The 12,243-nt window shown below is 43.0% G+C and overlaps 2 protein-coding genes across 7 annotated transcripts in view; one reads left to right on the forward strand and one right to left on the reverse strand.

Annotated features, from left to right (window-relative positions):
- Nucleotides 1-47: 47 nt before the first annotated feature.
- On the reverse strand, nucleotides 48-9,642 carry LOC120797285 (low affinity immunoglobulin gamma Fc region receptor II-c-like). 6 transcript variants are annotated; one of them, XM_040140825.1, is made up of 8 exons: nucleotides 9,463-9,642; nucleotides 8,775-8,813; nucleotides 7,460-7,495; nucleotides 7,031-7,179; nucleotides 6,737-6,857; nucleotides 5,311-5,562; nucleotides 3,944-4,075; nucleotides 48-313 (listed from the first exon to the last, which is right to left on the reverse strand). In XM_040140825.1, exons 1-8 carry the CDS (start codon nucleotides 9,488-9,490, stop codon nucleotides 156-158), a joined length of 915 nt encoding a protein of 304 aa, XP_039996759.1. In that variant the 5' UTR covers nucleotides 9,491-9,642; the 3' UTR covers nucleotides 48-155. The 6 variants fall into 6 exon arrangements, with proteins under 6 accessions (XP_039996759.1, XP_039996757.1, XP_039996760.1 ...); XM_040140823.1 differs by having other exon boundaries at nucleotides 8,775-8,931; XM_040140828.1 differs by lacking the exon at nucleotides 48-313 and adding an exon at nucleotides 2,966-3,294 and having other exon boundaries at nucleotides 8,775-8,931.
- LOC120797232 (type II inositol 3,4-bisphosphate 4-phosphatase-like) overlaps nucleotides 7,304-12,243 on the forward strand; it is a 28,096-nt gene continuing 23,156 nt past the window's right edge. Inside the window, 2 exon segments of the mRNA XM_040140710.1 lie at nucleotides 7,304-7,519; nucleotides 10,628-10,833. Of these exon segments, the coding sequence (XP_039996644.1) occupies nucleotides 10,664-10,833 (170 nt within the window). The 5' untranslated portion in view covers nucleotides 7,304-7,519; nucleotides 10,628-10,663.

The following is a 12,243-nucleotide window of genomic DNA, read 5'->3' on the forward strand; positions in this document are numbered from 1 at the left end:
AAAAAAAGTCAAATTTAAAGACCTTTGAGGACCTTTAAAAAATCCTAACGTGTAAATTTCAATCGCGGAATAAACACTGCAATTCGAGGGGTTTAAAACTCCAAAATTTTGAACCAGAGATACTGAGGACCTGGCATCCGTGTCCTCGGTGTCAGCTACAGCCCCGGGTCCCGCTGAGAAGAGCCGCCGTCGTCGTGGTGCAGTGAACGCCGCAGCCGGCAGGGGGCTGCTGGGGGGGACCTCCCAGTTGGACCCCAGTTTCCTCGGCCACTGGGGGGCAGCTGACAGCTGGTCTCGGCTGCCTCCAAGTGGCCTAAAGATCAGAAACACACACACACACACACACACACACACACACACACACACGTTTACATATACTCACATGCACCCAGAGATGCATCCGCACAGTACCAGTCAAAAACTGAAACAAGGATCATATTTTATCACATTTTGTGTTCATATGTGTATCCTTATTTTATTTTATTATAGTGCAAATATGAAAGTGGTTTCCTACAAAAACGTGTATCAGATAATCGTTTTGCATGTGTATTTGGCTGTTTGCAGTAGTATTAGTACATAAATCGCTTCTTCACCCTGCTATTTTTATTTTACTTATTTTAAACACTGGCTTGTGCGTATACTTATCTATAAGCTCGTTCATATATGTAGCTTTATTCTTCTTTCTTTTCTTTTCCCTTTTTTATGTAAAACTATTAAAAAAAAAATTGTAATCTGGGTTATTGTGACTACTATGTAAAGGAGGAAAAAAATCAGTTAAACATTATTGCAAAGAGTCAAGTCAAGGCAATGGTATTTATATACTGCAAAAATCATAACAGAAGTTACTTCGGGGCACTTTTCATACAGAGCAGGTCTAGATCGTACTCTTTCTAACATTATTTACGGAGACCCAACATTCCCCCATGAGGTCAAACTTGGCTGCTGTCGCATAACGGGGGGTGGGGGTTTAAACATAATGCAGTTTCCCGTTAAAGCGGAAGGTAACTTGCAGCAGTGACACTTTGACACACATCTTCTGCCTGACTGGGAGGAAACAGCGTTGAAGGCGTTGCTTTGTTTCTGCTGCCTGCCAACAGCTGCAATGTCTGTCTACTGGAAGTTTTACCCATGAACTGATTTTGAAGTGACCATAAACATCAGCTTACCGGTGTTTATTGACATTTCCTCTGTGAATCAAATGATCCGTTTCAAGCTGCATTAAACTCCCTGTGTGCTCAGTTCCTACACACTAATTCTAACAATTTGTTGGACCTGTTTACACTGAAAAAGTGATAAATGTAAGTAAACTTAATGATATCAGTAAATTAAATATGCTGGATGTTGGAGTTGTTGGCAATAGCTGGCATAGCTCCGGGAACAGATATTAGTACAGTTTGTACAAAACAGAAGTACATTCATTTCTCGTGCAATACCTGCCATGGCAGTATACTATGATGATCAGTACTCTGTGTGCATTTTGTAGGAAATAATATTTAGTAAAACACCAGGTCTGCAACTCAAACAGAGTCTCACCAGGCCTGTCAGAGGCCTTCGGGCCCGGGTTGCTGGATCTTTGGATATTGATTTCAGGTCAGTGCAAAGTGCTACAGCAGACAGAATACACCGAGGATGTTTTTTTAGATGGAGACTGATTAAAGCAAAGACATTTTGTTTGATTTTGACCATTAATATACCGTATCTACAGTATATATATATACACCATTCAGCTGATGGGCCCGTTGTGCTGAATATTGTGTCGCTTCATACTGTGTTTTATTGCAGCGTGTTGGTTAACACTTAGTGGTTGGCTCAGCTTCCTCACGGCAGCTGGTTTACCTCCCGCGGTTCAGAGGTATGTAGGTAAGGTGAAATGGAAAGTAGCCTCTAGGTGTGAATGTACTTGCTTTTATACGTGTATGGCTGGTCAAATGTACAGAGTCTCCCCTGACAAGTGCATGTTACCCTGGCCTGAACACAATAAGCAGGATTAGATGATAATGGATGATTTGTGGATGTTCTGTATTCTACTCCACTGCATCATATTACACAAAAAATTTTATCATATGTATAACAATGCTTTCTGTTTCATTCTACGGTATCGTAATGTCTGTCTTAGTGATCTGCAACCAGGGATACTTCTGCAGTTGCCAGGCGGTACGTGTGAAGATTATGGAGGAGCTCACTAATTTCAAGAGATGAAAAGAAAGAAAAAAACCCCACACATATTGAGTCAGCTATAACCAACACCTGGACACTATACGTTGCGATGCTGAGTGTGTAAAAACTACAGTGAGCAAAGACATCCAAACAGTTAGCCTAAAATTTATGGATAAACATTTGAAATTAAATAGCTAAAAGTAACGGATGAATTTGGCTAAATGTATTAGATAAACAGGTAAAATCCTTGATGTATGATATTTCTTTCATGTAACTTTCTGAATAAAATCCAGGTAAAAAAAAACAAAACGCGGACAGTTGAAATAGTATATTTCAATATTTTAGATCTAAAAGTGGATAAATAGCGTAACTAGCCAAAAGTAATGGAGAAACAGATGAAATAGCTTTGCGTAATGGATAAGGGTCGAAATAGACAGATAAAAGCCGTGGATAAATGTTTGAAATAGTTAGCTAAAATTAATGGATAGACGGTTGAAATAGTTAGCAAGAAGTAATCGATAAACAGTTGAGCTAGTTTGATTTTTCAAGGTCAAGGTCCTTGAAGTAAGAAGGACTTTAAGGACCTTGACCAAGGTGTATGTGTAGCAACGGCCTTGTGGTGGTTTATAGTAATATACTATTGTAGCATTAGCAGTAGGACCATGAAAAGTGGTGGTCTGACTAGTATTATTAGTAACAACAGTCAGTAGAGATGTAATCAGTTAATACACACAAGCCATCCAAAAGCTAAAATGTCTTTCCATCTCTATTTAGAACAGCAGTGAAAACCATCAGTGGTTCAGGCAGATGTCGAGCACTTTATTTTCCATGTCAGCAAAATTGGACCCATGGTGAAATGACAACACTACTGCTATTACTTCATTAAAAACATTTCTTAAGATAATCGATAGAAATAGAAGGAAGAAATACAGTACAAAAAAAATATGAATAAAAGTATTGAACGTCTGACAAATTCCGTGAGTGAAAATCAGGGAATTCATGATAGCATATTTTTTGGGGTATGTCTTTGAGGTAACTTGACGATGTCCACGTTGACATGTGATGTTACTGGACGTTATATGTCTTTTTGCATAATGACATCATCAGATGGTCGCTCTGCCTCATTGGCCCGCAGCACTGCAAAAAAAAATAAAATAAATAGTAATAAAAATAGAAATAAATAAAATAAAAGCAAAAAGCATTAAAAAAAAAAAAGAAAAATGTAAAAACAACAAAGATGGCTTTAGAGTGACCTTTCACTGAAATGCAGCGATTTCTACTTTGATAAATTCCATTTTTATTTTTTTCAATCATTAATCAATCAATCAAACTTTATTTATGTAACACAAGTCATACATCAAAATGCAACTCCAGGTGCTTAACATAAAAAGAGTTAATAAGAGCGTACGTTTAAATAAAAACATTTAAACGAATTAAAACGTTTAAATTGATTAAATAAAGCATAACATCCGCCTAAACCACCGATGGGACCACAGTCGTGCACTCTGTGCGTCCGTCATCCGCCCCAACCGCCTCCCGGACGTAATTACAAATGTCAGGGGGACTTTAAATGTGGTTTTCATACGTCCGGAACAGAACCTGGAAGTTCTGGTTCACTTGGGTTCGCTGCAGGAGCTATTATCTGACAGGTTGGTGTGTAGGCGCTGATCGTCGCAGCGGCCGAACTGAGAGAATTTGGTCCTAAAGGTCCGCCACATTTCGACAGAGGCGGTCGGTGGTGGCCGAAGCACTGTACCTATTGTGTTGAGGTACCAGCTGTTCTCACCTCTCCTCCTGTCTCTGCATATGAGTCCCAGTAAGACGGTGGACAGCAGGTAAGGAATACCCACCACCAGGTGACGCAGAAGGGTTAAGGGGGACCGCAGGGGAGCTGGAGGATCCGGGCCTGCAGGTGGCGCTGCAAGGAGGACAGAGACTTCATTGAGTGGTTTGCTAGTTAACAGCCTGCTCGGGCTCATTTGAGCTGACGGTTAAAATCAAGATCGTTTTGGAGTTGAGACTAAAGGTGCTAGTTGTCAGCTCGAGTTGAAGAACAACAAAAGCCAAGACTTGTCAAAGTGTCTCAGTGTGAACCTGATGTCCAGGACTGGAGAGCTCCTTAATGAGAGCAATTTACGAACGCCCGTTATGAGAACAACGATGGTGGACAAAACAAGACACTGTTTTTCAAGTTTAAGCTACTTTCTTATAGACCGACAGGGAGAAAAATATTTGAACTATGTTTGACGTCTGCCGCCATCAATATCACACCTTCGTGTCATCAAACATAACAATCCACACCGACTCTGGCTCATGTGCATCACTGCAAGACCCGCTGCTTGTCCTACACAGGCCCCAGTTTGCTACGAGCTCTTTGGTTTCACTACGGGCGTAAAGTCAAAACATAACAAACCAATGCTGTTTTCTTCCCGCGTAGTCCCCGTGGAGCCTAGCTGAAAACTTGCTTGTGCTCAGTCTTTGATGGGAATTCCCAGGAATTCCTGTCCGCAGCCAGGGACACAGTACGTCCCAGATTCACATGGAAGTAGTTCCGTTCCGGTTAATGGATGCAGCAATATGTAAATTATCAGTGCTTTTTCTATTGCGTTTCTGCTGCTGCTGCTGACAGTGAGGAACAGGTGGATCCTTCGTCTACCAGAGACACCCGGACTCTGAGCTGCTCCGGGTCCAGATGTCTCTGGTGAAAGGTCGATTTCTGAAAACTTTTTCCGCCTTTTTTTCGTTTTTTTTCCTCTTAATTCACACAGATATTGTGTCGTATCGCATCATCTGTATCGTGGGCAACGCGTAATCCCACCTTTCCTTGAGTTCTTCACGAGGATGCAAGTTCAGACGGCTCTGTATTCACAGACACCTAGGAAATGACAAGACGGTTTAACTGGTCACAGTGACCTATGTGAAAATCTATAAGCCATCTCTGACAGGTACAAATTTACACCTTAATAATTATTAATATTAATAACAGGCAGGTCTACAATGTCCTCTCATTATGGAACCACAAATTAAAACTCAAAAGTTCCCCGGATCTAAAGAAGGAACACCTGCTGAACACTGAGCTGTTCAACTGATGCAGCTTTGGTGCCTCACACTCTCACAGTGAAACCAGCGAACTCATGTAAAACGCGCCCTGACCTCTGACAGTCAGCCGGCTCTCCGGTGAGGCCCCATATCCAGCGATGCTACACTTGTAGAGCCCGTCGTCCGCTGTGGAAACGCCGTCGACGGTCATGTTCCCCGTGGAGCTGGTCGCGACGAGGAGTCCGTCCTTAAAGAAATCAGTGGCGAGGTCGCCGGCGGACGTCACGGCCAAGCCTCTGCAGCGCAGGGTCACACGGTCTCCCTCCGCCACGGGAAGGACTGGACTCTCCAGGATCACAGGACCAGCTGAATGAGACACATATAGTCTTGTCCACTCCTGACATGAACATTTTGATCACATAGGGCAATAATTCCCAAACCTTTCGGTGAGTGACCCCTTAAAATGAAGCAGTGTCAGACCCCTGGCTGCTGTTTCTTGTCTGCTTTTAATCTAAATTGTATTTCATCATATATTTACTTATTTTTCACGCTGAGTGAAGTTTATGCAGAGATTCTTTACCGTCCTATATGACAGTAAACTTGAACTCGACAGGACCGACCCATTTTTAAAGCCGGGATTTTCTGATTTCTGAACATGCCTGGGACTCAGTTTGCTGAACAGGATTAGGGTTACAAGTACGAAAACAGGGAAAGTAAATATGTCAGACAACGTATTTACACACATCCCTTGGTGTCCTCTTTCACCCCTTCACATCATTTTAAAGCAGAGAAAAGGCGTGTATTATGGCTGAAACCAAGTATTGTTTTCATCCATCAATTTGTGGATTCACGTTTCAATGAATCACTTCATTTTTTAGTCAAAGAAATGTCAGAGAATAGTGAAAAAAGTCTGTTGCATTTTTCCGGAGTCCAAAACCGAAAGATATTTCATTTAGATATTTAATTTACAACAGTATAAATCTGAGAAAAGCTGCAAACCCAAATACCTTTAGTAATAAAGTGATTTTCAGAATTGTTGCCAATTAAATTTCTGTCAATGATCTGATTAATTATTTGAGGAAACATTTCACCACTATGGTATATTCATAAACATTCTTCAGAAACTGGTTGAGTTGTATATAGATACAGTATCTTCTGGCCATTGTACATATTTTAATCTACCTGCACGTACATAATGGTCATGTTTATATTTCTGTATCTTTTACTTACATACATACATACGTACATATATATGTATACATATTTTTATTTATATATCTATCTCTCTCTATCTATATATATATAGATAGAGAGAGAGAGAGAGATATATATAGTTTTTTTTCCCAGCTTTGTTGTCCTTGTTTTTGCTGTGTGTCCACATGTATCTTCCAGTGTTATTGGTGATGTGCACTGTGTGCAAGTACATTGAGAGCCACTGGAAACCCGAGTCCAGCTCCTTGTAAACCTGATCCTGACCCTCATTCTGGTTTTTGCAATTATCCCTGACCAATTTTTTCCTTCCCAACAGTCGCTGGCCTACCGGTGACAACGATGTTGACGGTGTCCGTGGTTGTTCCCGGTCCAGTTTCGCACCAGTACACTCCGCTGTGCGTGCAAGGGAAGGCAGCGCTGATGAAGCAGGAGAACGGACACGGAAGCACCTGTGGGACAGTGGACCACCGGAGGAATTGCAGGTAAATGAAATACAACCTCACTTTGACACCTACTCCCGACAACTTGTCCAGTATCCACTAAGAAGCAACATCATGTCTAAGTCTATTAGTGAAAATTATGGCGGATTTATGAGGGTGCTTGGCTTGATTCCCATACAAACCTCTCTATTCTTCGTCTTCTTCATCACTCTCCATCCAGCCCGCTCCTCCTCCTCTTCCTCCCTCTGCTCCTCCTCCTCCTCCTCGCAGCTGACGGAGAAACTGTCATATTTGAAGAACTGCAGCCTTGTAGGGGTGACGGTCAGAGAGACTGGATGGAGGGATGGGAGGATGAGGAAAACAAAAGACAGGAAGGAGGGGGAGGAGGATGTTTGTGGGAGGGAGGGAGAGCATTGAAATGACGCATGTTAAATAATACCATCCCGAGAGTTTTTCATCCTCACTCATTTACTTATCAAACTACTGATCTAACTTACACATACAAACATAAAACAAGAAACAATTTAAGGAAGACTTTTTTATTACTCCCCGTATGATGCCCCCTGACTACATTTCATATTTTGTTCTCATCCTACTGACTTTGATTTTACCTGCTTGACCAGAATCCAAGGAATTCATCTCTAAATCTGGATGAAAAATGAAACACAAAGGTCAGTTTCAGTATCAATAAATAGTCGGACTTTTTGATTGTGTTTTCTTTGCTTTTCTTTATTTAACTTGGGTTTTTGGTTTTTTGAGATTTTACATGGTTACGTTTTTTTTTTAGCTTCTTCTCACTTAAATGTCTCGTATCTTAATTTTTATTAGTACCCGGTGATTTAACTTTAAATATCAGTGAAGCCAAAATGCACTATATTAGTGTGGAGGAGACAACAGACCAACAAGGATCGCAGGTGACCTTCAGTACATCTAAGGTCACTGCACGGCCCAACTCATACGTATTTATTTTATTAGGTATCACTCTAATACATGTTATCGTGTTTTTAATTTGAGGTTATGAGAAAACATAAGAATCTCTGCAGAAAATATCAAAATATCAGGTATCAGGTTTGGTAACAAAGTACTTTTCGTTATAGATAAGAGGAGGCTTCAAAGATGTTGATAAAGAAAACCGTAATAAGAGGCAGATACACTGTGTGGCCATAAGTATGCGGACACCCGAACATTTCCCCCATATGTGGCCGTTGAGCATCTCATTCCAGACCTGTGGCCATTGATGTGCCACTAAGCCAGCCTCCGCTCTTTCGGTTTCAGTCTCTCCACCTGATTTTGGAGTCTGGCTGCTGGGATTTACCCCCTTTCAGACGCAAAAGCATTGGTGCGGGTTGGTGCTTGGGCCTGGCCCATTCCGGTTCCTCCCAAAGGTGTTGGGTGGGGTTGCGGTCAGGGCTCTGTGCAGGGGCCAGTCAAGTTCTTACACATCAAACTGGGAAAACCATTTCCTTATGGAGCCGGCTGTGAATCTGTGGGTGTATAGCAAGAGCTGTTCGTATAGAAAAAGTGCTGTATGTAACGTGGGTGTGAATTTGTGAATGCGGCGTGTGGTGTAAAGCGCTCGGAGTGGTGAGTAAGACAAGAAAAGCGCTATATAAGTGAAAGTGCATTTACTGTTGCTGTCTAAAACCATTATGATCGTGTCCGGCATGAAGATTTCACTTAACTGGCCACCCATTAAACCGCCACGGACCTTTAAAATAACCATTAAAATAACCACAAATATTTGGTTGTTTACAGGTAAATTCATCTTTGCATTTGACTGGTTTATACACACAGTCCCACAAGAATACATGAATGCTGAATTTGCAATAAGAGGAGGTGCAGATAAGTCACACAAAAAAAAAAAAAGTCAACAAAAAAGGCACGATTGAAAACACAGTACGACTTTCACAGTGTTGTTTTACTTACAGAGAATTAAACAGAGAGCTGCCACCTCCATCCTGTCAGCTGCCGAGTAAGAGACATAGAGACAGAGAGAGAGAGATGGAGGTGGAGACCACATCTGAGCCAAAGATAGATTCACCAGGCAGGTCTCTCTGAGGCCGGAAACCTCTTCTGAGGAGACCTGACCAAGGCGGAGGCACGAAAAGTTGAAGACAAAGAAATATGAATCCAGACAACAGATAAAACAGTACCTAAAACATAGATAACAACACTAGCGGAGACAGAGACACAGTCAGAGTCAGATTCATCATTTTAAATTGCCTTTGCAGACTTTTCCAAGTGTCTGGAACAGAAAACACCAAAGCTCCCTTTCCTATCTCTGTCTTCGTAGGTAGATCAGGGACAGATAGACAGAGCCACAGTCTGCTTCCCGGTTCCCCTCGGCTCCTGTCTCCAGCCCCTGTCCGCTTCCCCCTTTTCCCCAAACCTTCTGTTCTTCATCCGCCCACCGGATGTCCCCGGACACCTGTTCCCGTCTCGCCCGCCCGCTCACCTGTTTCCCTTCTGCAGCCGCCTGCGCTTCCCTGCCGGCTCACACACCTGTTCCCGGCTACCTCATCACCCCAGTCCGTATTCAGACCCGTCCCTTGTCGGTTCATCTGCTTTTGTTCCCCACTGTTTTCCTTCGTGCCTGCTCCCCGGGTTTCGTTACCTCTTGCCTGCCTGCATGTTTTGTTCATTCCGTCCGCCTGTAGAAGTTGCTTCGCTGCATCAGCCTGTCTTGTGAGTCTGCGTTTGGGTCCTCCCTTGCCTGCGCTGTTATCGGCAAACCGTGACAAGAAAGATCAGAGATAATGGCTGAAAGATGAATCCGGTGATGTAAACTTGCAGATAAATGATTGAAAACTTGCCCAGAATGGCTTTATAGAACCGGTACAACCTTTGTGGTCATTTTAAGTCTCTTTGTGGTGGCTTTTGAGTTTTCCCTTCTTCATATTTATGCTCTTTGGGGTTATATTAGAATTAAATAGATTGTTGGGAGTTATGTCTTTATAGCAGTCGCTATAACAAAAAGAAAAAAATATTAAAATATAATGTACAATATAAATATTGTTGGGGGCTGATACCGATACGATAACCGATAATATTAATCGTACAGTTTCAAAAATGTGAAGAGACAATAAATCTATGTTTTACACCACAATGAGAAAGTTGGAATTTAAAGCTCTTTTTGCCTGTAGCTTGCCATAGAATAAAACAGAAGCTGTGAAAAGAGCTGAATTCTTGCCTCTTTTCACAAAGGTCTTCTTAAAACGGCCTGGACAGAGTGGTAGCCCGTAGAAGAGGTGACAAACGAGTGGACTGCGGCGACATCTCAAGGAGACTGTTGTCTTCATTCAGTATCACAGGTGTCCTCAGTCTTCTAATCAGTCATTCGGCCTGTTCAAATAGAAGCAGAAGAAGAAGAAGACTCGGGCCATGTCTGTAACTTTGTCTCCTTTTTTGACAAGCACGTACAGGCTGCTAAAACCACAGCCATAACTTTAATAAATCTTGGACCAGCTAATGGTTAATGGCTACCTAGAGCTATTGAACTCCACTGTTTAGTAAGGGTGCAAGCCTCTTACATTAAACTGCATTCATACTCTCTTTTGTCCTGAAGGGATCAAAGTCTAATTTTCAGATACACAGCTTATTGTTGGCTGAGATTCTGTTGTCGAAACAGTAACGATAATTTAATTTTCTTACATATTTGCCAATAATATATCAGACACCGACATTTCACGTATCCCCAATAGTGACCAAATACAGTGTGTGACTTGTTTTTGGGTAAAATTGAAAAAAAAAATCTAAACACATGTCCCTCATGTCCATAGGTCTTTGCGTGCACAGGCAGCGAAGGACAGACCCCGATGACGATGGGGCCCAGCGGACCGTTGACGGGTTGCGAGGAGGAGGAAGATGAAGATGAGGAGGATGAAGCTGAGGGTGAACCGCAGCCAGCCGCTGTTTCTGTCCAGAGGAGAAACATCTGGAAACCTCCAGAAAGGAGGAACCATGCGGGTCTGACGCCGGGACAGAGGTCAGATGGATTGTCTTCTATTCATGCTCCACTTTTTAGGTCTTATCTTTGCCTCTGTTCTCTTCTGCTTTGTTCTTTCCTGTTCTCTTTTATCTCTTCTTTTTTTCCCCCCTCGCTCTCGGCTGCTTTGCTCCCCGGCTCCTCAGCAGTCGTCTCCCTCTATTTCCATCCTCTGACTCATTCTGACTTGAGTTCCTGGAACTTCTGTGTGACCAACAATAGAACAGCATCCTGGATATTCAGCAACTGACTCCTCTTCAGTAGAATCTAAAGGCTCAGTGTCGCTTCTCTGATCACAGGCACAGACGAGGAGAATAGTGCAGGTCTTCTGTGTGCAGATTTTCTTTTTAGAAAACTTGACGTTTTTCCAGTAACAGCTGCTTAAAAGTCATCTTCATGTTCAAAACTGCCCATTGGCAAACCCTCTCTGTCTCAGGTCTCGCTGAGAGGTTCCTGTCGGCTGGGGGGGGGGCACCTGCTGTTCATCCTGAGGAAACAGGTGAGAGACAGAGACAGAGATGGTAGCGAAGCAGGAAAGACAGTGACTCTAGACATAAGAGAGATTACGGGGTACGGCACCTGCAGGTCTCGAAAAGCCTTAAAAAGCAGTGAATTCAGTTCCCTCAAACTAAGGCCATAGAATGGTCTTAAATTAACGTTGAAGTAACATTAGTCACGGTTCAGGAATGTATGGGTTATGAGACAATGGGCCTCTGGGCGCAGACAAGTAAAAGGTCCCCCCAACCCTCCTATAGAGGACCCCCCCCAGACTGAAAGAGACACGACTACAAACGGCGCAATGCAGACGCAATCTTTGTGGTGGTTTTGAGTCTCTCTGTGGTCATTTTGGGGCTTCAGACCCAAGCTTCAGGCTTCAAGCTTCAAGCTTCAAGCTTCAGGCTTCAAGCTTCAGGCTTCAGACCCAAGCTTCAGGCTTCAGACCCAAGCTTCAGGCTTCAGGCTTCAAGCTTCAGGCTTCAAGCTTCAAGCTTCAGGCTTCAGGCTTCAGACCCAAGCTTCAAGCTTCAGGCTTCAGACCCAAGCTTCAAGCTTCAGGCTTCAGGCTTCAGGCTTCAAGCTTCAGGCTTCAGACCCAAGCTTCAAGCTTCAAGCTTCAGGCTTCAGGCTTCAAGCTTCAAGCTTCAGGCTTCAGGCTTCAGGCTTCAAGCTTCAGGCTTCAGGCTTCAGGCTTCAGACCCAAGCTTCAAGCTTCAGGCTTCAGGCTTCAAGCTTCAGGCTTCAGGCTTCAGACCTTCAAGCTTCAAGCTTCAGGCTTCAGGCTTCAAGCTTCAGGCTTCAGGCTTCAGACCCAAGCTTCAGGCTTCAGGCTTCACCATGGCCGACATTACGTAGCTCCTCTATTTAAGTCCTCTTCCTACCATCAGTTGCGTCGAATTCCAGATTCACTCC

Source organism: Xiphias gladius, chromosome 12 (assembly GCF_016859285.1).
Source record: "Xiphias gladius isolate SHS-SW01 ecotype Sanya breed wild chromosome 12, ASM1685928v1, whole genome shotgun sequence".
NCBI lineage: Eukaryota > Metazoa > Chordata > Actinopteri > Istiophoriformes > Xiphiidae > Xiphias > Xiphias gladius.

Bases quoted from the DNA above. Each gene is read 5' to 3' on its own strand.
- LOC120797285 (XM_040140823.1), bottom strand. From the start codon at position 8,868: ATGTGGTCTCCACCTCCATCTCTCTCTCTCTGTCTCTATGTCTCTTAC. The intron at 6,858-7,030 runs GTTTGTATGGGA...ACTGTCCCACAG, and splicing joins AGAAGACGAAGAATAGAGAG to GTGCTTCCGTGTCCGTTCTC. The intron at 5,563-6,736 runs GTAGGCCAGCGA...TGTCTCATTCAG, and splicing joins CGTCAACATCGTTGTCACCG to CTGGTCCTGTGATCCTGGAG.